This window comes from Oncorhynchus mykiss, chromosome 2 (genome assembly GCF_057628025.1).
Source record: "Oncorhynchus mykiss isolate SJ-2025 chromosome 2, ASM5762802v1, whole genome shotgun sequence".
Lineage (NCBI taxonomy): Eukaryota > Metazoa > Chordata > Actinopteri > Salmoniformes > Salmonidae > Oncorhynchus > Oncorhynchus mykiss.
The window spans coordinates 85,332,241-85,357,349 of NC_143023.1; the positions used below are offsets into that span (position 1 = coordinate 85,332,241).

General features: G+C 41.4%; 2 protein-coding genes across 3 annotated transcripts; one reads left to right on the forward strand and one right to left on the reverse strand.

Moving 5' to 3' along the window:
* Positions 1 to 2,586: 2,586 nt before the first annotated feature.
* On the forward strand, positions 2,587 to 8,154 carry LOC110498095 (protein FAM180A). Its single transcript, XM_021574681.3, has 3 exons — positions 2,587 to 2,809; positions 7,426 to 7,523; positions 7,637 to 8,154. The coding sequence occupies exons 1-3, from the start codon at positions 2,707 to 2,709 to the stop codon at positions 7,982 to 7,984; spliced, it is 549 nt and encodes a 182-aa protein (XP_021430356.3). The 5' UTR covers positions 2,587 to 2,706; the 3' UTR covers positions 7,985 to 8,154.
* Positions 8,155 to 8,198: 44 nt separating this feature from the next.
* Positions 8,199 to 24,042, reverse strand: LOC110502232 (solute carrier family 23 member 2). 2 transcript variants are annotated; one of them, XM_036957475.2, is made up of 12 exons: positions 23,481 to 24,042; positions 21,891 to 22,025; positions 21,361 to 21,518; positions 19,327 to 19,486; positions 12,555 to 12,736; positions 12,102 to 12,222; positions 11,778 to 11,934; positions 11,227 to 11,480; positions 10,922 to 11,086; positions 10,470 to 10,578; positions 10,216 to 10,311; positions 8,199 to 10,017 (listed from the first exon to the last, which is right to left on the reverse strand). In XM_036957475.2, the coding sequence occupies exons 1-12, from the start codon at positions 23,526 to 23,528 to the stop codon at positions 9,755 to 9,757; spliced, it is 1,848 nt and encodes a 615-aa protein (XP_036813370.2). In that variant the 5' UTR covers positions 23,529 to 24,042; the 3' UTR covers positions 8,199 to 9,754. The 2 variants fall into 2 exon arrangements, with proteins under 2 accessions (XP_036813370.2, XP_090066751.1); XM_090210625.1 differs by having other exon boundaries at positions 21,919 to 22,025; positions 23,481 to 23,761.
* Positions 24,043 to 25,109: the final 1,067 nt, after the last annotated feature.

The window sequence follows — 25,109 nt, forward strand, 5'->3', positions numbered from 1 at the left end:
GGCTCTGTTGCATAACTTCAGTCCTAGAATTCTGTTAGTACTTAAGCATGTCCTGAAGAAAGTTCCTCACATATTTAAGTTTGTCAATAGATAACTGTACTTCAACAATAGATAACTGTACTTCAACAATAGATAACTGTACTTCAACAATAGATAACTGTACTTCTACTATATATAACTGTACTTCAACAATAGATAACTGTACTTCAACAATATATAACTTTACTTCTACTATATATAACTGTACTTCAACAATAGATAACTTTACTTCTACAATAGATAACTGTACTTCAACAATAGATAACTTTACTTCTACAATAGATAACTGTACTTCAACAATAGATAACTTTACTTCTACTATATATAACTGTACTTCAACAATAGATAACTGTACTTCAACAATATATAACTGTACTTCAACAATAGATAACTGTACTTCAACAATAGATAACTGTACTTCAACAATAGATAACTTTACTTCTACTATATATAACTGTACTTCAACAATAGATAACTGTACTTCAACAATATATAACTTTACTTCTACTATATATAACTGTACTTCAACAATAGATACCTTTACTTCTACAATAGATAACTGTACTTCAACAATAGATAACTGTACTTCAACAATAGATAACTTTACTTCTAATATATATAACTGTACTTCAACAATAGATAACTTTACTTCTACAATAGATAACTGTACTTCTACTTCTACCATACTTTCTGCAAAGCTATGTCTATTTGGACATGACTTTTACTGTAACAGAATAAAGACAATTACCTTCTCCCCTTTTCTAGGAATTTAATGAAACTAGATAAATATTCACTCACATATCAATTATTTCACATCCTCACAGACTGTGGTATTACTAATAGGGCTAGGAGAAGAAACTACGTTACATAGGGCAACTCTTTGAATTGGAGTGTGACAAAAACAACCCATTTTCTTTTAATTTCCCCTGTGAGAATAGAATGTTTGTCCAACTTATTGTGTTCTAATTTAGAGATTCTATGGTGGCCCCATCCATCTTTCTAACTTTAACACTGTCTCTGCATTCCCTGGCAGCTTCATGACTGCCACATCTCATCAGTATGAGAGTGTCTCACTGGTCCTAAAGAGAGAGGAGTTCAACCCTCGAATTGGAGGATGAATTATAAGTTAAGGAAAAACTGAGCTCTTTCTGAATTACGTTTCATTTACTGTACGACTATTGTTAGCTATAAGTTACATAACACTACTAAATAACACATTTCTTCTTTGTGATGTTTCTTCTTTTGGTGATCTTACTGCCAGCCTTGGAATAGGACGTGTTTATTTGAAGAAGCTTCTTCAGATGGTTTGTATATAGGCGTTGGCTGTGTCCATTCCACTGTGTGTTTGGATAGCTATAATCTCTAGTAATACATAATAATACTCATAATAATCATAATAATAATACATTTCATTTGTAGAGCAACAATATGCTGTGTTGGGTTGTGTGTTTGGAATGTGAAGTCTCTACACTCCACCTCCCAGAAAACAAAACTGGGTTGGTTCCCTGAAGTGTTCCTGGCACAGACACACACGTTCCAAGTTCCAACCCTCCCAAGGATCCTCTCGTTAGCACAAGCAGAACTAATGTTGATCATGGATACAGAAACATGGTTCAGCAGTCTGGACAACAATAAATGCTTGCATTCATCCATTCACAAACCTCAAACTCAAGGCAGAGTCCAGTAATATGTCCTCAAAGCATTTTTTAAACCAAAAGGGATCATACACTGATTATACAGTTGCATTGAGTTGCATCCCACCTTTTGCCTTCAGAACAGCTTCAATTCATCGGGGAATTTCACACGGATACTGGCCCGTGTTGACTCCAGTGCTTCCCACAGTTATCAAGTTGGTTGGATTTCCTTTGGGTGGTGGAACATTCTTGATACACACGGAAACTGTTGAGCATGACAAACCCAGCAGAGTTGCAGTTCTTGACACAAGCCTGGCACCAACTATCGTACCCTGTTCAAAGGCACTTAAATATTTTGTCTTGCCCATTCACCCTCTTGAATGGCACACATACACAATCCATGTCTAAGTTGTCTAAAGGCTTAGAAATCCTTCTTTAACCTGTCTCCTCCTCTTCATCTACACTGATTGAAGTGGATTTAACAAGTGACATCAGTAAGGGATCATAGCTTTCACCTGGATTCACCTGGTCAGTCCATGTCGTGGAAAGAGCAGGTGTTCTTAATGTTTTGTGTACTCAGTGTATATTATTGATGAACACAATATGTTTCACAGAAGAAACTGGACTGCACTTATTAACATCAATGTAATTAACGTGATCAGGACTAGGAGGACAGTTCGGCATTAAGGAGAAGGAGGAAGAAGAGAAAAGGAAGATAATGAAAGAGAAAAAAGGAAATTATCGTAAGGCGCGCTTACGGTCAGAAGAGGACAAGGAGACAACAGTAAGAAGTAGACGTGTCTCTCTGGGTCTGATGACTGCCAGATGACAGCACCAACAGTGTCAGCTGGTGAGAGAGAGAGAGAGAGAGAGAGAGAGAGAGAGAGAGAGAGAGAGAGAGAGAGAGAATTTCAGAAAGGAGGAGCGCAGTTGCAGTGGTGGGATGGTCTGAGGTTTTTCCCAGTGGAGTGACTGTGGTCCTTGATCGTGGTCCTCGACCTGTGGCTCTGTCCAGTCTGTCCCTGGCTACTGGATGCCAGGTGGATGCCAGGTCACCATGATGCCCTGGAAGATGGTCATTGTTGCACTATTTTATTGCAATATCCACACATGTGCCACTTATCGGCATAACAAAGGTAAGAATATCTTCACCCATATTAATGTGTTCAATTGGAAATGTTATACAGTTTACAGTATGTTTATATGCAATGATTATGTTTAATGTCGCTGTGTAATTGTAACCTGTGCATATGCCCTTTTAAAGGGTAAGTTTTGCTGCAGTAGTTGTCCATAAATATAATTGATAGGAATGCACCTCATTCCCAGATGCTATACTAAACTCAACAGTAATTCTGCCAAAAGAATTCAAGGCATTACTGAGAATCAGCTCATTGTGGATTAGAATATGTATCCAGTGATGGAAAGATAGATGTAATTCTCTTATTCCAGAGAAAGGACAGATTAATGATCATTCTGTTATGATAGTCACAAAGTCCAATATCATTCCTGGTATCAAATGTCAAGCTAAAGTCATTTTACATATGCTTCTCTCTTGGCCTCAGCATCGCCGTCTCAAATCCAGAAGACTAATACAGAATATAGACTTACCCTATCCCATCCCCATCACACAGAAAACTGCAATCAATAGTTAGCCTAGTCACACATTTAATTCTGTCCTCTGTGCTTTGTCTGTCCAGCTCTAACCTCTGATTGAGCAAAGTCATTTCACAACAGTATGTGTTAACATTACTGATTAGTATGTACACAGATCCAGCAGCAGCATCCACCAGCACAGCTGTAACATGCTGCACACATCACAACAATGTGCAAGCTGTGTGGTGGGGAGTGTACTGGGGATATTTTGGTATTTTGATTTGTTTCTGTGTTTCTTTAGGGTTAAAGGAGGAGTGGCATTGAAATCATTGTTTTCTCTCCAGCTGTTTCGATCCATCTGAAATTCAAGTGCCCTACGGATTGACCTTAATGATGCTGAGCAACTGTAGCAGTGCTATACTTGGTTGGATAAATGATTTGACATCAGAAAAATCCAGATAATTTCTAAGAAATAGAATGGATAACTATTTTGTACTGTATATGCACTTGGAAAAAAGGGTTCTAAAAGTGTTCTGCAGCTATCCCCATAGGGTAGCTGTTCCAGGTAGAACCCTTTTTGGTTCAAGCTAGAACTCTTTTTCGGTTCCATGTGGAACCCTCTGTGGAAAGGGTAGAACCCTCTGTGGAAAGGGTTCTACCTGGAACCAAAAGGTTTTTTAAAAGGGTTGACCTATGGGGACAGTATAAGAGCCCTTTTTGGTTCTAGATAGCATATTTTTCTCTAATAGTGTACAGGTGTAGCTGCCAAAAACTCACATTTCTGGTCCTGCAGAACAGTTGGGTCCCATTTTCTAGCACAATTAAACTATGGTCCTTAACGACTTGTATGTTTAAAGTTCCATTTCGGTTTATGTGTCGGCTACTGGGCTCAATGTGTGTATGAACTATCCGCATCTGTTTCTGATATGAAAACAATGAAAGGGCTCCAAATATGAACTGCAGCAGGAAACTGATAGGCCCCTGAAGAATGAAAAACACACCACCAAAAAGTTTTCAAAGCTGTCTTGAATCTGGCTAAATAAGGTATTTTGTGGTTTTTGTTTCAGTTATTCTAGATATTATGTGATGTGTTGTGGCAATTGGATCATACGGAAAAACATGTTCTTAGAATGAGAGGATTGAGGCTCAAACAGTACAATGACAGCTCAGAAGTACTGTCTTTCTAGCTTTTCTTGGATTACATTTGTTGATATTTGTTTCTCCTGGCTTTACTATGATTTTTGTATGGGTGGAGCATCTGGAACATTGTTTGACATGCTCTGGTATATCTGATGAAATCATATCAACTTTGTGTTTGCTATTACACACATTCTGAAGTCATAGCAATCTCAATTACCTCAATGGAAAAGTAGTGATCAAATAGCATGAATTGTTTGATTTCATCATGGCATCATCAAATCTTATTAGCTGAATGTACTAAAATAAAGGCAAACAAAAACCTTATCTCCATGTAGAACATTTTACTATTTTGGGGTGTGAATAAAAATATTTGGAAAGTTTTGCCCACGATGGACAACATATATGTGCTAGTACACTCTTAGAAAAAATTGTTTCTGAAAGGGTTCTTCAGCTGTCCCAATAGGAGCAACCAGTTCCAGGTAGAAGTAGAACCCGTTTAGGTTCCATGTAGAAAGGGTTCGCTATGGAACCCAAAAGGGATCTACCTGCAACCAAAAAGGGTTCTTCAAAGGGTTCTCCTATGGGGACAGCCGAAGAACCCTTTAAGGTTTGAGATAGCACTTTTTTTCTAAGAGTGTATGCTTGTATGCTGCACCCTTCGTTTGTCTAGGTGTCTACTGCATGGCTCCTGTCTCTATGGTCCTAGGACACATCTCTGTTTCCAGCTTGCAAGCGATAGCTTTGTTATGACACACTCCTCTTCGCTTCCTGATGATTTTCTTCTAAACTTATCAGCCCTTCTTAAACAAGTACTATTTCAGGGCCTTCATTAGCTGGATTGACTGTAAACACCAAAGGAAGCACTGGAGAGAATATTCCAAAGTTTCATTCCTGGTATGTGCACTCAGGAATATGTCCAATAATGGATTTCCTCCTTAGAGTTTGTTTTTCAAAGAACATCTGAATAAGATTTGCTTGTCAATGCACACTGAGTTTACAAAACATTACGAATAACTTCTTAATATTCAAACGCTTTGCACGTTTACAGCACCCCTATCTGACATTTGAATGGAGCTGCAGTGGATAGCTGCCAATTTACGGGATTCTGACCAAGTCTGCTATTTATATTTTATACCAATGACAGCTCAATACGGAAATGGTCCGATGAAGCGGACGCTGAGCTACAGGACTGTTTCACTAGCACAGACTGGAATATGTTCCAGGATTCATCCGATGGCATTGAGGAGTTTACCACATCAGTTACCTGCTTCATTAATAAGTGCATCGATGATGTCATCCCCACAGTGACTGTACGTACATGTCGCAACCATAAGCTATAGATTACAGCAATATCTGCACTGAGCTAAAGGCTAGAGCTGCTGCTTTCAAGGAGTGGGACACTAATCCAGACTCTTACAAGATATCCCACTATGACCTCCGACAAGCCATCAAACATGCAAAGCATCATTACAGGACTAAGATGTAATCGTTCTACGCCGGCTCTAATGCTCGTCGGATGTGGCAGGACTTCTAAACTATCATGGATTACAAAGGGAAACGCAGCCACAAGCTTCCCAGTGACTTGAGCCCACCAGACGAGCTAAATGTCTTCTATGCTCACATCGAGGCAAGCAACACTGAACCATACATGAGAGCAGCAGCTGTTCCGGACGACTGTGTGATCACACTCTCCGTAGGCAATGTGAGTAAGACCGTTAAACAGATTAACATTCACAAGGCCGCAGGGCCAGATGGATTACCAGAATGCATGCTCTGAGCATGCGCTGACCAGCTGGCAAGTGTCTTCACTGATGCTCTCAATCCCTCTCTCTCTTTGTTCTCCATATTTTTTTCCCTCTGTCATGTACAGACACAATGCTTGTTCAGCATAACCGGTTTGTGTTTTTACAATATTTGTGGACTTGCGGAAATATGAATGGCTTTGATGTTATAGAACAGGGATCATCAATCAGATTCGGCCGCGGGCCAATTTTTTCTTGAGGGGATGATCAGGGGACCGGAACATAATTACAAATAATTTGTAGACTGCAAATTCACTGGAAGAAGCCCAAACAGATGTAATATTTGACAAAAACATAATCATTTCAAACCCTGCTTGCTTTTGTATACGATCACCACTCTCTATTATGCTGGGAATAAAAAATCACTTGGAGCTGATTTCCTGGGTTTTTTATAGTCTTTTATGTCCAACAATAAAAATCGAACAACAAAAAAACCTTGGGGGGGGGGGAATAAAACCACTCGCGGGCCAGTTGTGAATGATAGCAGATTTCAGTAAGTGGTGGTCCTTATCCCATGTGAAAATAACTCAAAAGATGAGTAGGTGAAATGTTCTTTGGGAAGTGTCCTGCTATGACCAGGTCACATGTTCTGGTTAGCACGCACTCTTAAAACCAGTGTCCAACGTTGCTCTGGTAAGTGAGCTCTGTCTATTTATGAAAAGTAGACTCATCTCCAAGTCAGTTGCTCTCTCTCTCTCTCTTTCTCTCTCTCTCTCTCTCTCTCTCTCTGTGTCTCTCTCTGTCTCTGTCTCTCTCTGTGTGTCTCTCTCTCTCCCTCTCTCTCTCTGTCTCTCTCTCTCTCTCTCCCTCTCTCTCTCTCTCTCTCTCTCTCTCTCTCTCTCATCCCATGTGCCTCTCTGCTTTGAATTCTCTGCCTTTGAAGCCTGAGGTTATTTCTTACAGTCTGCTGATCAGAGCTATTCGTAAGGTCACACATTTCAGGTTTCTCAACTGAACCGTGTGGTGCTCTATGGTCCTCACATGTCTGTGAACATTATGGCTGTAAAGTCTACCCTGTTATATACAGTACCTGTCAAGTCATGCAAGGTGTACTGTATGTTAGCCTTGTCTCGGGAATTCATCTTAATATGCAATACATCTGGTTCAAGCCACATGGTCCGCATCGCATGACGAAACCCTGGGCAAGAGTTAAAGAGAAAGTAGTAGGTTGGATAACATTCTATCTATCTCTTTCTCTCTCTCCCTCCCTCTTTCAGTCCTTTACCCATCAACTGTTCGAGTGAAGAGAGGAATGGCATCAATGGTGAACCCCACTTTTCAGAACTCTATAGAGGATGTCAATTTACTATTTGAGGTGAGACATTTTCCTTGGATAACTACAGTAGCAAATATTGTATGAATCCTCTGAGTTAGCAACCAAAAATATGGGTTTGTAATGAGTCTACTGTTTTTGGCTGTGCTGTGTAGATCCTGCTGGCTGGCCTGCAGTTTGGAGACGAGCACACTCTGTTCTCCGTGCAGGACGAGGAGTTGGCCTCCCTGCGGAAGACCAAAAAGCTGGAAGTCATCTGCGAGGACATCCTGCCCAAAACACTCTCTGATATCCATCGCCTGACCTCTGACCTTTCCAATCACATGGGCCACCTGCGCCTGGAGGACTTTGAGCGCACTGTGCTGACCATGGTGTACACCGCCCAGCGGCTGGCCAACGCTACCACAGACCAGCAAAGAGACTTGTGGGCAGAGTCCTTTGTCAGTTTGTACAGAGCTATCAAGCTGGACCTGACAGCTGAGAACGACCTCACAGCTAAATGATATCGCAATGTTGGGGATTGATACTGCCTTTATTTCCAGATCTCTATTGGAGAAGGAATTTCTCTCATTTTCTATCATTCATTATAGATACGATGTTTCAGCATGATATTCTTGGCAACCCTTGAGTACTATCGTATCACATGGACTTAAAATTAAAGTTTCTGAGATATACTTTAATCCTATTGCTGTTTTTTATATGCATTGGGACAAAACATTTCTTTGATTTATTTCAAACTTTTTAAAAGGTTTATTACTAGTGTTACCCTGAACAAACTTGGAAATGCAGAGAAATCAGTGTGATTATATTCATTTTAAAAATCAAGGTTTTTCTTTAAAAAGCACCAATTTTTGTAAAATTCGTATACAGTTCTTATACATTTTCTTATCATTAAATACAAGATCCACTGAAAAGAAACAAATATTAACAATGTACAACATTTCCAAGCAAAAATGTATTCACACCCGAAAAAGCCAAAAGTTCATTTAGAAAATACAAAGCAAATCTATACAAGGGCCAGGATTCAATCCGATCAGCGGTAACAATCATTACCGGACAAACACAGAGCTTTTCATTGATTTTTTTATGGGCCATTTATCTGCATTACATGCTGACCATACCGCACGCATCGCGTCCGTTGCAAAATACACATACATGTTATTCAATCATTGCACCCACACTGCTCGCACAAGTCAGCAAGCATCTGCGTAGCCAGGCGCTAAAATATAACTTGGTTGTATTTGTGATGCTCAACGTGCTGCAAGTCCTTCCTCTCCCATCTCCTCATTGGTTTTTAGGAGCATATACCAACATGGGTGATTGAAAGATGAACTGAGATCCACACTCCAGTCGGTTGTGGTAATGCACCTTAAAGTTGGTTGCCAACCGGCATATAAAGTCCAAATAATAATAAGAAGCCTGAAGGAAGGAGGAGAGATGACTAGAAACTAATTTGGTTTACCGTTTTATCTGTGTATTAATCGTTGGAGTAGAGGACTTGTGCATTTCAGGTAAAATAACAACCCAATGTTTATATCCCAGGACAAATTAGCTAGCAAAAGCAAGCAAGTTAGCTAAATTGCCATAAATGTTTAATGCTTTTCATTAATTTGTCCCCAAATTAATATAATTGGTTCAGAGTTTGTTTTGATATTTCAAACTGCGAGTCCTGATCGCGTCTGGTGTGGGGGGACAAAATCAATATGTGCGCAATGGTGCACGCAGATGTTAGAGCTGTCAATATGTATAGCAGCAGCTGGTGTAGTCATTGTCATGAAACCACACCTGTCCTGATATCCTAGCCATGTTAAAAGTTCAGAATGAGAAAGTGCAGGCTTTATAGAAATAATTACACATTTAAAGTCATTAAACAACATAATAGGGATTTATATCAATGTAATCAAGATGTACATTACATCCCACATTCCAGTGGGATGGCTGTATGGGATTTCTACTAATTCTACTGGGTGCATCCAATGGCAATGTGTGCGATAGGTAATGCCAGGAGCCGCTTGTGGATTATTACAGCTCTAATGCAGTTACACCTCTGACACTGCCTAAACAAAAACAATGAAAAGCTATGCGTTTGTTGGCTAACGAGGGTTACTGCTAATCTGATTCTGGCCAAGAAGTGAGTAGAAAATGTCTGACTAAATAAGTATGGATAGCGTTCTTTTACAGTGTCTTAAGAGCAGGACAGGTGGTCCAAGTCACGAGAGCTGCCTTTGTTATTGTTGTTGTGGTTTTAGCCAGAGTCTGGGCTTGCTCAGTGTTCATAGGGCCACTGATCTGATGATATGTGAGGGCTCTGGCTTCCCAGGTTGCTTCTTGGCCTCCAAAGAGTCCACCCCGGGCTTGTCCTGTGAGCTGGGTGCATTCAGAGGGAGGAACGGCACATATCGAACCCAGGTGTAGGAGGAGAGGCAAGAGCTGATTCCAAATGGAAGGTTGTACACCTCGCTACTCTCCAAGGTGTTGCTGGAGTCGTCCAGGTGGATCTTGTTCCAGGCTGTGATGCCTCGCTCTCGCTTGGTTCCTGTGTGGCACAAAGCAGTGGCATTAGAATGCTTCAACTCACCTATAACAGAGACTTGTGAATCTTAGGAAAGATGTGTAATGTTTTTGAGGTCTGGGGAGGAGATTAACTAACACTGAATATATACTCTTTACCTAATCATTACTCTATGTGAAACAGTTGATAGATATTCCCCCTTATTCCTGGGTGGAAGCTTACCAGGAATGGTGTTATCAAGGAAGAACCCAAAGAAGCCTCCAACAAACATGCTGGTTGTCAGAAGCACCTGCAGCAGTTGGTCCAGCTCGACCACACCTGACAAAGAGAATAGAGTTCATCACACTGGGCCAATTCACATACTAGAGGAACCTTAGATCTCCATATTGATCTTCTGTTGAGCTTTTCCCGCAGCTTTTTTGAAGATGTTTGAATGTTTTGTTTTACAGTGTGACATGCGTTATCTGCTCTGATACCTGTTGCTATGGCATCTGGGTTCTTGAATATCCAGTTTGGAATGACCAGTCCGGAAAACATGGAAAACCCAAAGATAAAGATGTTCCGGGAGGAGTTCATGTCTGCATACTGTCAAATGATAAGGAGAGAGGAGATGACAAATAAACAGAGCCAACCAGTCATTAGGGTTGCAAAAGTCCAATAACTTTCCCCAAATTCCCATATTTTCCATAGATCCTGGTTGGAAGATTCCTGGAGATCCTGCTTATTCCCTCCTGATACCAGACATATTTTAACTGGGATTTCTGGAAAACCTTAGAATTTGACCTGAATTTTGCAACCCTACTTGTCAGTAAAGACCTGAATGAAAAAGCCTTCACATGCAAAATGTCTTGTGGCCATTGTACAATAACAATAGGTAAATAAACCTAGGCAACTGTCCAAACTGGTGTGAGTCTCCACAGGAGTTTACCTGCAGATTTGAAACTCCAGCTGCAGATATGACCCCAAACATGACCAAGAACATTCCTCCAACCACAGGTGTGGGGATGGTGGTGAAAATGGCTCCAATTTTACCAAACAGTCCCATGATGATCAGCAAGACGCCTCCAGCAATGATCACCATTCGACTGCCCACCTGCAAGAAAAGAGAACATTGTCTATTTTGACTGTTCACAGCTAATAGCTTTTATAAGTTCCATATTCCCAAAAAAACATTGATTCAGCTCAGTTTAACATCTAAAAACAGATTCTATATTGAAAAATAGCCCATCTCACCTTGGTGATCCCCAATGCTCCCACATTCTCACTGTAGGAGGTGGTTCCGTTGCCTGTGCCCCAGGCCCCAGCCAGCAGACAGCCAAGCCCCTCGATGCCAATGCCCCTGTTGATGGCATGTTTTGGGGGAGGAGGGGCCCCTGACAGCCTGGCACAGGCGTGGTAGTCCCCCACCGACTCTATCATGGAGGATATCACCCCAGCCAAGATCCCTACCACTCCTGCCAGGCTCACTGTTGGTAAGCCCCACTGACCTGAGTTTGGGTGGTCCAGTTAATGTATAATACATTAGGGTCTTTTTAATAATGCACATATCAATAAACCATACATATTCATTACCCATATAGTGCAAAGGGTTAGGGTTAGGGCTAGAATAGGTGATAAGCCCTGAGTTTTTCCTGACCATGTGACCTGACCATGTAACCAGACCATGCGACCTGACCATGTGACCTGACCATGTGACCAGACCAGGAAAAACGTATCCAAACATCTGATTATCAGGTTATGGAGTTGTTGCTTATGATCCCCCCCTGAGCGGCTTTGCCTCCTACCTGGGTATGGGAATCTGAACCAGGGGGCCTGGACTATGACATCCCCTTTCAGGTCTGTGCGAGCCAGGTAGCCATATTGCCCCGGCTGTGAGGGCAGGACGTCAGAGATGGTGAAGATGTAGCAGATCAGCCATGACAGTGTGATGCCAAGGAGCACCTGAGGAAGACGTCACATACAGTACATGTAAATATGTTACAACAGTCATTATTAGGACCAGGAGTTTTTCCAGACGATAGAAACTGACCAGGGAAAACTCTGGGTCCTATATAAGGGCTTGAGAGAACAGTGAACAGCTTTGAGTCTTAATTTTCCAATGGACTTACTGGTAGAATCTGGAAGATGTAGATCTTGGTGGTGTGGAGTTTCTTGGTCTTGCTGTATGTGGGAAATGGTACAGGGATGTGTCGGAGGTACTGGGAGAACAGGATGATCAGAGCAGTCGTCCTGTAGGAAAGAGACTAACTCTGTTCACAAAGCAGAATGTGCCCTCTAGTTATGCACTTAGCATGGGTACCATCTTACAGTATGTAGCCATTGACATGCATGAATTCATAGCTACGCCAAACCTGGTCTGGGACAGCTCGAGGGTGAGCATGCTTTTGTTACAACCCTAAATCCAGCCAATTAATTTAATCTGGAGTTTTAATGCGGGGCAGGTACACAAACCTGCACACCTTATGGCTCTCCAGGTCAAGGATTGATGACTACAGGCTTGTGGGTGTTTGGAAGTAAAACCCATAAATCAGACTTAAATAACCATACTGAGAGGTACATACATAGTTGAGATGCCCCAGTGGTTCCCTGCATTCATTCCAGCTGAGTCGTATAGGGACAGGCCAATCAGAGAGATGGTGGGTGCGATGGTGAGGGGGCCAATGAAACGCATGAAGAGACCGATGAGGCCAGAGAAACCCACCAGGACCTGGAACAAGGAGCCCACCATGATGGAGCCCTGTAGCTGTAGAGGAATAAACCACATAATCATATACACACAATCAATAACCATAATAAGATGGGAAATCCTATAGATGGGAATCCTGTAAATAATGGGTTGTCAAGGCTTATTAAGAAATGTTCAAATGTGGCTAAACTCGCCCTCTCTCTCAATAAAATACACTGAGTGTACAAAACATTAGGAACACCTTCCTAATATTGAGTTGCACCCCCTTTTGCCCTCAGAACAGCCTCCATTCGTTGCGGCATGACTCTACAAGGTGTCAAAAGCATTCTACCGGGATGATGGCCTATGCTGACTTCAATGCTTCCCATAGTTGAGTCAAGTTGGCTGATTGTCCTTTGGGTGGTGGACTGTTGAGCATGAAAAACTCAGAAGGAATGCAGTTCTTGAGACACTCAAACCGGTGCACCTGGCACCTACTACCATACCCTGTTCAAAGGCACTTAAATATTTTGTCTTACCCATTCACCCTCTGAATGGCACACATATACAATCCATGTTCAATTGTCTCAAGGCTTAAAAATCCTTATTTAACCTGTCTCCTCCCATTCATCTACACTGACTGAAGTGGATTTAGCAGGTGACATCAATAAGGATTCACCTGGTCAGTCTATGTCATGGAAAGAGCAGGCGTTCCTAATGTTTTGTACACCCTGTGTACTGTTTATGCCATTTAGCAGACACTTTTATCCAAAACTTACAGTCAGTACATACATTTTACAATATTGATGGTTCCAGGAATCAAACCCTGGCACTACAATCGCCATGCTCCTCTCTCTCTCTCTCTCTCTCTCTCTCTCTCTCTCTCTCTCTCTCTCTCTCTCTCTCTCTCTCTCTCTCTCTCTCTCTCTCTCTCTCTCTCTCTCTCTCTCTCTCTCGTCGGAGTGCATGCTGGGAGTGAGTCGTCAAGCAGAGTGTTTGTGAGAGCGAATGGAATTTATTTTCACTCTATTGGGTTTTGGTATGTACATATATATATATTGATTAGTTTAGTTGTTTTAAGGGTATATTGTTTAACTATCACTAAGCACGTATAGGGGTGGTGGGATCTTTGAGGTTGGTTTTTCGCGAGGGCACAACCAGCGGGTGGGGCTGGTTGCAATGGCCACTTGCGGAAATGTAGAGTTTGAAAAACTTAGTCGGAGGCATGGAGTAAAAATTCCTGCTGCGGCTGGGTGTTCAGTGGAAGAATGTAGCTTGGCTGTGGGTGCTATCATTGGGTATGATAGCATCAAATCAGCCTCAAGGATGAATAGCGCTGTAGTGATATTCTTAGATTCAATTGAAAAGGTGAATAAGATAGTTGAGAGGGGTGTTGTGTTGCGGGAGACACAGACGCCGGTATTTCCGCTTATGAATCCTGCAAAGAAAGTTATGCTTTCTAACGTGCCACCATTTGTTAGAGATGAAGTGTTAGAGCGAGAGTTATCTCGCCATGGTCAAATCGTATCTACAATAAAGAAGGTTCTTTTTGGATGCAAATCTCCGTTGTTGAAACATGTCGTGTCTCATAGGAGACAAGTGCATATGATTTTAAAAAAGGAAGGAGATGAACTGAATTTAGCGTTTAGTTTTAAGATTGATGGATTTGATTATGTCTTCTATGCATCTACTGAATCAATGAAATGTTTTGGATGTGGAAGAGAGGGGCATTTGGTGCGTAATTGTTCCGAGAATGAGCGCGCTGAGCCTGGTAGTAGCTTTAGTGCGGGTGCAACTGACGTACCACAGCGAAGGGATGAAAATACTTCAGGTGTAGGGGAAGAGAGAAGGTGGGCAGATGTGGTTGGAAAAGTAGGAGAGGAAGGCATTGTGGATACGGGGGCAATTGTGGTAGATCAGAACAAAGAGGGAGGGGAAACAGTAGGTGAGATTGCGAATGCCGTCGCTGAGGTGGTGCTGGAAAATGAAATTGAAGGTCAAGAGGAGATTGAAATAACGGAAAAGGAAGCGGATGTTTTCAAAATACCGAGGAGTAAAAGGAAGAATTTAAGGGGTGGTGAAGGGTCTAATTCTAAGAGAAAGGTAGAGATGGATAAATCAGGTGAAGATGAACAGGTTGTAGAGATGGGGTTTTCTTCTGGGGAGGATAGCGAGAGTGAGTCATCTGACGCGTCACAACAATATAGTGAGATAGATGGGGTGGAAGGGAGGTATGGGATCGAGAAGATACGTCAATTTCTGAAGTTGACAAAAGGGAAGAAATATATGCAGGATTACAATGTAACTGATTATTTCCCTGAACGTGAATTGTTTATTGAATCAGCAAAGTTTCTGATGTCAAAAATTACAGGGGGAGGTTTGAAAAGCCCTGAAATTGCTAGACTCAAGAAAGTGGTCACGAGAGTAATAAGTGATGTAAATTCTAAAGAAAATGAAAGAGTTCAGTTGCAGTTTTAACTCTGTAAAGAGATGTGGTGGCTGTATCTTCCTCTGTTTTTTTTTCTTATCCATGAGCAGTTTTAAGATCTCTTCTTTAAACGTAAATGGGGCAAGAGATGTTAAAAAAAGAGCCATGGTGTATGAGTTAATGAGGGGAAAGGGAAGTGACATAATTTTTCTGCAAGAAACGCATAGTAATTTGGAAAATGAAGTTATGTGGCAACAGGAGTGGGGGGGGGACAGTGGTGTGTAGTCATAAAAACTCAAAAAGTGGGGGTGTGGTTATCTTGTTCTCAAAAGGGTTTTTGCCTTTGTCATACGAGGTTGAAGAGGTAGTTGAGGGGAGGTTATTAAAAGTTAGAGCAAGGTATGAAAATATCAATATGTGTCTGATAAATGTATATGCCCCAGTGGTGACAGTTGAGAGGGTATGTTTTTTAGAGACATTATCAAATACCATTGAGAAATGTAACAAAGAAGATTATTTGTTTATTGCTGGGGATTTTAACTGCACAGTTAGCGATTTAGATAGAAATCACCAAGAACCTCATATAGCCTCAAGGACGTTTTTAAAACGCCTTATTGTAACAAATGAACTGTGTGATATTTGGCGGAGTCAACATGAAGGAACAAGGCAGTACACCTGGGCGCATGTGAGAGAGAACATCATCTCTATGGCCAGGTTAGATAGGTTTTATGTTTTTGAGCATCAATCTCAGGTCTGTAAATCAAGTGTGATAACTCCAGTGGGATTTTCTGATCATTGTTTAATAACAGAGGTGGTGTTCATTAACGATGTAAAACCTAAAAGCGCATATTGGCATTTTAATATAACTTTATTGAGTGATGCTCACTTCAGGAACTGTTTCAGTATTTTTTGGGAGAGGTGGAGGTCTCAAAAGGCCAGTTTTGTATCCCTTCAACAATGGTGGGATATAGGGAAAATCCAGATTCAACAATTTTGTAATCAATACACGAGGAATGTCACCAAGGATATCACCAGATCAATGAAAGCCCTAGAGATTGAAATAGTGGAACTCATGACGTTGGTTGAGACCACAGGAGATCGAGGCCATACTCAGGTCCTCAAGAGGAGAAAAGCTGCATTGGCAGATCTGCTGGGTATCAGAGCACAGGGGGCACTGGTGAGAAGTAAATTTCAGGGCATATCTGAAATGGATGCCTCATCCAAAGTTTTCTTTGGTTTAGAGAAAAAGAATGGACAAAGAAAAATTATTCATTGTCTCAAATCAGCTGTTGGACAAGAGCTCACTAGCCCTAGTGAAATTAGAAAGAGGGCAGTAGAGTTATATGCTGAGCTCTACAAGTGTGAGTACAAAGAGGACAAAACAGTGACACAGCAGTTCTTTGATGGGCTCCCAAAGGTGCCTGCAGAAGCTCAGGTTGAGCTTGAGCAACCATTGTCTTTGCAGGATTTATACACTGCATTAAAAGGCATGGAAAATGGAAGGGCACCAGGCATTGATGGGCTTCCCGTTGACTTTTTTAAGTCTTTTTGGGCTATGTTGGGAGAGGATTGGTTAGAAGTAGCTAATGATAGTTTAACCGGAGGGTTACTACCAATAAGCTGCAGAAGGGCTGTCCTCACCCTACTGCCCAAAAAGGGTGACCCGAGGGAGGTGAAGAACTGGAGGCCGGTGGCTTTATTGTGTACTGATTATAAGATATTGTCAAAGGCTTTGTCCAACAGGCTGAGGGAGGTGATGGGGCAAATCATACATACGGATCAGTCCTACTGTGTTCCTGGCAGGCAGATAGGGGATAACATTTCTCTGATTCGTGATTTTTTGGACGTCTCTAGGGCTATTGGGTTGGATGCTGGTCTAATTTCAATTGATCAGGAAAAGGCATTTGACCGAGTTGAACATCAATATTTATGGCACACGTTTGAGGCGTTTGGGTTCAGCTCTGGTTTTATTGCCATGATAAAGGTGATATATGGTGACATTGAAAGTGTATTGAAAGTTAACGGTGGTTTGAGTGCTCCTTTTAAAGTGTGTAGAGGTATTAGGCAGGGATGTTCTATGTCTGGGATGTTATATGCTATTGCTATAGAGCCACTACTAAATAGCATTAGAAGTCGCATTGCAGGGGTGTGCCTTTCAGAGGATATTCCTCCTATTCGTCTTTCAGCCTATGCTGATGATGTAGTTGTGCTAGTGAAAAATCAAGCGGAGGTGGATAGCTTGAGTCTAATGGTTGATCGTTTTAGGGGAATATCCTCTGCAAAGGTAAATTGGGAAAAGAGTTGTGCTTTACAGATTGGAGAATGGTCTGGAGGGATCATGGCTTTGCCAGGGGGGCTAGAATGGTGTAAGGGAGGTTTTAAGTATCTTGGAGTGTATCTAGGAGATGAGGGGACTATGGAAAAAAATTGGAGTGGGGTGGTTGAAATGGTGGAAGGGAGGATGAGGAGATGGCGTTGGTTACTATCTCGTATGTCATATAGAGGGCGCACTATTATAGTTAACAATGTGATTGCCTCTGCACTGTGGCATCGGTTGTCAGTTTTAGAACCACCATCTGGCCTTCTGGCTAAGATACAGGCAATTATTGTGGATTTCTTTTGGGATAAATATCACTGGGTTCCACAAAGTGTTTTGTATTTGTCAAAAGAGGAGGGGGGACAAGGTCTTGTACATCTTGCTAGTAGGGCTGCTGCTTTTCGGTTTCAGTTTATTCAAAGGTTGCTTTATGGACCGGAAAATGTGGTGTGGAGAGGGGTGGCAGGTCTTATATTACAGCGGGTTGGAGGATTAGGAAGGAAGGCTTTATTTCTGGTTGATAGTAGCCAGATTTCTAGGGAGGGAGTACCTCCGTTTTATAGAGGCCTTCTCAGAGTGTGGAGCATAATGAAGGTGTCCAGAAGAACTTCAGCGGAGTCAGTGCATTGGCTGTTGGAGGAACCTCTGGTGTATGGGGCAAGACTGGATTGTACAACTGCAGCTGTTCCACATTTCTCCAAGATTCTGGTGAAGGGGAAAATCATCACCTTAAGACAGTTAATGGCCATGGCTGGGCCCGCCTTAATGGATGGAAGAAGGGTGGCAGAACATTTGGGGATGAGGTCGGAAAGGATTGTCGGACAAATGCTGGGGAGCTGTAGGAAGGCTCTGTCAGCGGAAGAATGGGATATGCTTAGTAGCCACAAGAAGAAGGTGCAAGATGAAGACGTCTCATTTCCAAAACTAGGGATTACACCAAATATCCCAGAGTCAGAAAGAAAGGCGTTATTGCTGGATTTGAGAGGGTTGGAGGAGGTGGGTTTGGATGAGGTGAATGGGAAGGAATTGTATAGGGGGTGTGTCAAGGTGTTGAATAAAGATCAATTGAAAAATAGAAAAGATACTCCATGGAGGGTAAAATTGGGCATTGATGACAAGGTAAAGCCAGCATGGAGAGCACTGTACAAACCACGGTTACAAAAGGGTACTGGTGATATGCAATGGAGGGTTTTACATGGCATCATTGCAGTTAATGCTTTTGTATCTGTTATTAACTCAGATGTTAGAGATGGATGTCCTTTTTGTAATATAAGAGAAACCATTTTTCACTGTTTTATGGAGTGTGAGAGGATAAAACCGCTATTGGAAATGTTGGAATCTTTGTTTAAAGCTGTAGGGGAGTTTTTCAATAACACTGTTTTTATTTTGGGGTTTCAATATAGTAAACAACAGAAAAGAAAATGTCAAATGTTAAATTTTATTTTGGGACAAGCTAAGATGTCAATTTTTCTGAGTAGGAAACATAAGATAGAAACACAGAAAGATGTGTTTTTAAAGGTTTAGTGAAAGCAAGAATAAAAGTAGATTTTGAGTTCTTTTCAGCTGTAAAAGATCTCCTATTATTTGAGGAGAAGTGGGCTTACGAAGGAGCGCTTTGTTTTGTAGAGGAGGGGAAATTATTTTTTGCTGCTGAAATAAGTTGAATGTATATGTTATGTATTTATTTTTGTTTAGGAATTACATTTGTTATTTCATTTATGAAAAGGCAGTGTGTCATTATTTATGTTAACACTTGAGTAAAAAATAAAGGTTTTATAAAAACTAAAAAAAAAAAAAAAACTCTCTCTCTCTCTCTCGCTCTCTCTCTCTCTCTCTCTCTTCTCTCTCTCTCTCTCTCTCTCTCTCTCTCGCTCTCTCTCTCTCTGTCTCTCTCTCTCTCTCGCTCGTAAGTGTGTCACTCACCGCTCGCATGCGGCTCTGCCACACCTCTACATACTCAGGAGAGGTGGCATTGACCAAGGAAGCGTTCTGGGTCCAGGCAGGGCATGTCCACTCTGGCATCGACAGCATGGCCATTGAGGGAGCCAGCAAGGTGAAAGTACCCCCCTGTAGAATGGGCAGTCTGAGGGGTAGAGAGAGAGAAAGCACGAGAGAGGGGGGGGGGGGGGGGTATGATGTCTGAAATCACAATTGCAAAGATGTTCTGTCTAAAGTGTAGAGACTAGTACATAAGGAATTCATCCCCATAATCAATTTCACAGTGAATTAGGATTAATTTAAATCCCTTTGCTTTGTAGTATCATCTGAAACAGACTTGTCTTGTACAGTAGTACAAGACAATCATCCAAACAAAAGTTGCCTTTTATGAATCAACCCCTCCTTTTCTTCCGTAGAGAACAGCCTCAATCAATTCCCAGCCAAAGTGCAAGTCCTTAGCTAATCCTCCAGGTTCAAACAGCATGGCCCGAATCACACAGCACATTGTTTCTCTAGATCTAATTTTAGGCTTTGAAGGGCTGATTCAAATCTTGTGAGGACGTTATGTAAAAACCACGTCTTTCCAATCAAGACTCCTACAGGTTAATGTAATGACTATCTGCTGTGTGTCTCCATCCTCTGATACATTAGGCCGCACTTTCAATTCTACTATTGTTGACAGATGGATCAGTAATGACAATGGAGCCACTAAATACATTGAAGTGGTCGTTTGTCTGTGTAAATGTTGACTCCTATGGCATTACAATACAATTAGCTAAGTTTCTAACTGACACGTATAAATGTGTCACATCTCATATCCTGATCAGGGCTGTGCTGGAGTTTCACTCCCTACTAGCGAGTTCAACACATCCATTGTTTTCCTCACAGCTGACCTCCAGGCTTTTGGAGATATTTGCCTGCAGGAATGTAGACTTAATGTGAGCTGGTTTATCAACCAAATAAGATGGAAATTCCTACCTAATCCTGTTATGATGATATGATGCAGAACTCTGGGTCAGGTTATGGTTGGCCAGGTTGGACCTGGGCAGCTGGGCAGTGCCATACATGGCCTTACAGTACACCATAGACAGAACAACACCTTGCTTACAGTACACCATACTGTAGATAAAACAACAAATTGCTTACGGTACACCATATATAGAACAACACCTTGCTTACAGTACACCATATATAGAACAACACCTTGCTTACAGTACACCATACTGTAGATAAAACAACAAATTGCTTACAGTACACCACAGACAGAACAACACCTTGCTTACAGTACACCATACTGTAGATAAAACAACAAATCTAGCACTTGCATACCATACTAAGACCTAGCTAGTGCACAATAATGGCACATGCTTTAAGAACCTAAAGCCCCAGTGCCCACTGCATAATATCCTATTGTGTGAGGATAATGCATCACACGGACAGGAAAAACATGCTTCAAAGGTCAACAGAGGCTTAGAAGGAAACTTAAGAACCCATAGTATACAGCCCAGTTCAGGGGTGTCAAACTCATTTTGCCCCGGGGGCTTCATTCGGTCTTCAACAAGGTCTGGAGGGCTGCACAACATTACTCTTTTTTCCATCGCGGTCAAAATTTGCTAAACAAATTCCTGTATCTATCCATTGTTTTGGGAATGTTCGATGCTCCCTGACTGTCTAGCGTTCTTTTGGGTGATTATCAGCGAGCTGATAACATGTCTACACAGTTTGGATTTGGTTTCATTGGTTTTAAAGTATATTGATTTCATGGAATTTATGGCACTTTGTTTTGATTCCAACATGACAAGACAACAAGGAGATGCCAAGCCTCACCCTCTACCTGTATGGTGTCTCAATATATCATGGGTAACTCCACCTTATCTCTTTATTGACCATATAAAGTTTGGCCCCTTTCTTCTTTCTTCCCCTTGCTGTAGGCCCCCTTTATGTCAACAGTCACTCTGTTGTTGCTGATGAATGATTGGCCCAAAGCCATATCCAACCAACCCCAGCTCCCCTCCTCACCTGATTCCAAAGGTGACCTGCAGCAGGGTGCACACGCCTGACACAAAGAAGATGGTGCTGATAAGGTGACCCTGGGTCAGGCTGTCATGCTGCAGACACAGACCCTGAGACAGGATCAGAGGGATGGCGATGATCCCTCCAAACGCTGTCAGGCAATGCTGAGGAGAGACAGGGAGGATGGAGGGGAGAGAGGAAGAAGAGGAGATGCACTCATGAGGATTAAACCCACCGAGGATACTGAAGCCAAGATGAGCAGCTGAAATCACAGGTACATGTTCAGTGTTTGCCATCAGCCTCAACAAAAATCTCGCTGTTGAATATTTAAGTTTGAGGTCCTCATGTGACTTGGTGGCTTTCTTTTTAATTTGAGCCCAAATGAATCCTGGGAAACTAGGTTATTTGACTGTTCATCCAATTGATTACACTGCCTAATCAAATCAATGGAGCCCCGAGGAGGCCAATCCTCAGCTGCACCCAGGCCAACCTCTACCAGTGAGCCTCCAATTATACAAAGTAGGGCTTTGAACTACCTGGATGCCCAGAATGATGCAAAGGTACCAGGGTGGGATGTCTGTGACACAGTAGGCCAGTTTGTTCTTGTCGTCCTCCTCAGATAGGTCGGAGCCCTCCTCATCCTTCTCCAGATCACAGAAACGCCCATCAATCTACAGGACAGAGACCAGGGTCGCATTCATTGGGGTACAAATGGGTCTGACAGACATAATATCACTCATTACACAGGCATAATATCACGCATAACATAGGCTTAAAACCTTTTAATGCAGTGAGATAAATCAGGGTCACACAGAGTGATTCTTGGTAGTCTTAAATAAATCTACTTTGAAACTAAAGTATATACCTCACACACTTCAGACACCTATACCATGTCAGATATTGAGTTGAAATGTATTTAATTTTGAGTTTGCATCATAATATTACACTTTATTTACATTACAGAAGACTTAAATGCAACAAAACTGTTTGACATAGAAACACTGAACACTGAACTTTAAAAAAAAAAGTATATTGATGATGAAATTATGAATAACATTTCACCCATGAGGCCAAAGAGGGCGCTTTTGGTCATTCACTGCAGGAAAGGGCTACTATCACCCATAGGGGTTTTAAATGATTTACTTAAAGTGTTGTGTTAAGACATTCTGGAAACCCGTGTCACGTATAGTTGTATACCAAAGCCAGCCTATCAATGCTAGCTGAATAGATTTACTCAGAGATGTGTGTAAACTGTTTGCTTACACTGTGGAAGTTTACTTGCTAATGTTTTTGTCAAATTTGACTTGAATGTTGACTGTATAGCGTACAGTATATGATTTAAGATGAATACATTTCTTATCTCATTAAACTACACAAATCCTTTATTTCAGGCAAACATTATATGATTTTGATCATGGGGTTGGGGAGGTGTGCCCCTTTCTGTACAATGAGCTGATTTCTGGACAATATTTCTGCAGAGAATAAAAGCCTTATTAGCTACTTCTATACACAATTATAAACTACAAATTAGTGGCTAATATGTGTAGCTAAATACATTTTCATGGCTTTCATGGACAAAATCAATTATGTGTGTCAATAAATGAACAAATCCAACAACTCACACAGAAACCCAGTATCCTTCATGTTTTTTCTTGCCCCTTACTGTAATGTTGCGGTCAATTATTTGCACCAGAGAGACATTATAAGTAAGTTATGCATGAGGGACTAATTGTGGGTCAAGTGATCGTACCGACAGAACCGTATAGAAAGTTAACAACACTTCTCAGCCTAATAAGAATGAGCAGCTTCAATATATCACCAAGGCTGAAAATCACTGGGAATTTGTTTCTTTGTTTGAGTTTACACATTCATCTATGTGCAGAAAATGCAATACATGTGTTCCCTCAGAACTTGTACCTGTAATAGGTGGCGCTCGCAAATGTCCGTCTCCGATACTAAGAAAACTATCATTGTTGAATATCGTGTAAACATATCTAAATGTTACAGCGTTTATGCTTTACAGCCTGTAACTTTTAGGTTTACTATGAACATAATCTTTACTCAAATTCACTGCAGCAAATGTCAACATAATTCTCCAGCACGGGAATAATTGTGTTCATACTTACAGCAAATGCGTAGTTTTCGAGACCATTGCTTTCCTTTTCTGGAGCCATGGCTCCAGTCTGGACTCAGCTAGGATGTTGGGTCCTCTGAGTTATGAGTGAATAATCTCAACAGGCGAGCAAAGAGGAGAGAGAATACAGGAGCAGGAGAAAAAAAGAGAGCTATAGTATGCAGGGAGATGGGAGAGAGAGAGCAAGATAGGGGAAGGAGGGATGGAGAAAGTTAGAGAGAGTAAGTAAAGAGAGAGTTGAACACGAGACTACTGCTGTTGCTGATTGTAACTGAAATGAGTTCCACCACCAGCCTCTCATGTGAACCCAATTACAACAGCAAGGCAAGCAGCTGATCAGGCCCTCGCGACCGTAGAATAGATCCTTTCAGGACACTAGCTCTACCTCTCTTTCTCTCTCTCTTTTATTGGCATGACAAACAATGATTGTGTTGCTAAAGCACAATGTTGAACTAATAGAAACAATAACACATTTAGAGTAATTGGAATCCTACACACTCTTTACTGTATAACCCTGACATCAGTACCGTATACCAGAGAAAAATACTGTATGTGATTCAACCTCCTCCCCCTTCTCCCCATTCTAATGAGCCAAACTATGACATATAACATCTCTCTCGCTCAATTCAATTTCAATTTAAGGGTGTTATTGGCATGGGAAACATATGTTTACATTGCATAAGCAAGTGAAATAGATAATAAACAAAAGTGAAATAAACAATAAAAAATGTACAGTAAACATTACACTTTAAAAAGTTTCAATTATGTATATATACAGTATTGCAATGATGTGCAAATAGTTAAATGCCAAAAAGGAAAATAAATAAACATAAATATAGGTTGTATTTACAATGGTGTTTGTTCTTCACTGGTTGCCCTTTTCTTGTGGCAACAGGTCACAAATATTGCTGCTGTGATGGCACACTGTGGTATTTCACACAATAGATATGGTAGTTCATCAAAATTGGATTTGTTTTCAAATTCTTTGTGGGTCTGTGTAATCTGAGGGAAACATGTGTCTCTAATATGGTCATACATTTGGCAGGAGGTTAGAAAGTGCAGCTCAGTTCCCACCTCATTTTGTGGGCAGTGCACATAGCCTGTCTTCTCTTGAGAGCCAGGTCTGTCTTTGGCGGCCTTTCTCAATAGCAATGCTATGCTCACTGAGTCTGTACATAGTCAAAGCTTTCCTTAATTTTGGGTCAGTCACAGTGGTCAGGTATTCTGCCACTATGTACTCTCTGTTTAGGGCCAAATAGCATTCTAGTTTGCTCTGTATTTTTATAAATTCTTTCCAATGTGTCAAGTAATTATCTTTTTGTTTTCTCATAATTTGGTTGGGTCTAATTGTGTTGCTGTCCTGGGGCTCTGTGGGGTCTGTTTGCGTTTGTGAACATAGCCCCAGGACCAGCTTGCTTAGAGGGCTCTTCTCCATGTTAATTTCTCTGTAGGTGATGGCTTTGTTATGGAAGGTTTGGGAATCACTTCCTTTTAGGTGGTTGTAGAATTTAACGGCTCTTTTCTGGATTTTGATAATTAGTAGGTATCGGCCTAATTCTCCTCTACATGTATTATTTGGTGTTCTACATTGTTCACGGGGGATATTTCTGCAGAATTCTGC

Bases quoted from the DNA above. Each gene is read 5' to 3' on its own strand.
- LOC110498095 (XM_021574681.3), top strand. From the start codon at position 2,707: ATGCCAGGTGGATGCCAGGTCACCATGATGCCCTGGAAGATGGTCATT. The intron at 2,810-7,425 runs GTAAGAATATCT...TCCCTCTTTCAG, and splicing joins CACTTATCGGCATAACAAAG to TCCTTTACCCATCAACTGTT. The intron at 7,524-7,636 runs GTGAGACATTTT...TGTGCTGTGTAG, and splicing joins ATGTCAATTTACTATTTGAG to ATCCTGCTGGCTGGCCTGCA.
- LOC110502232 (XM_036957475.2), bottom strand. From the start codon at position 23,528: ATGGCTCCAGAAAAGGAAAGCAATGGTCTCGAAAACTACGCATTTGCT. The intron at 11,481-11,777 runs GTAGGAGGCAAA...ACCCAAACTCAG, and splicing joins GTTCAGATTCCCATACCCAG to GTCAGTGGGGCTTACCAACA. The intron at 10,018-10,215 runs GTAAGCTTCCAC...TGTGCCACACAG, and splicing joins CCTTGATAACACCATTCCTG to GAACCAAGCGAGAGCGAGGC.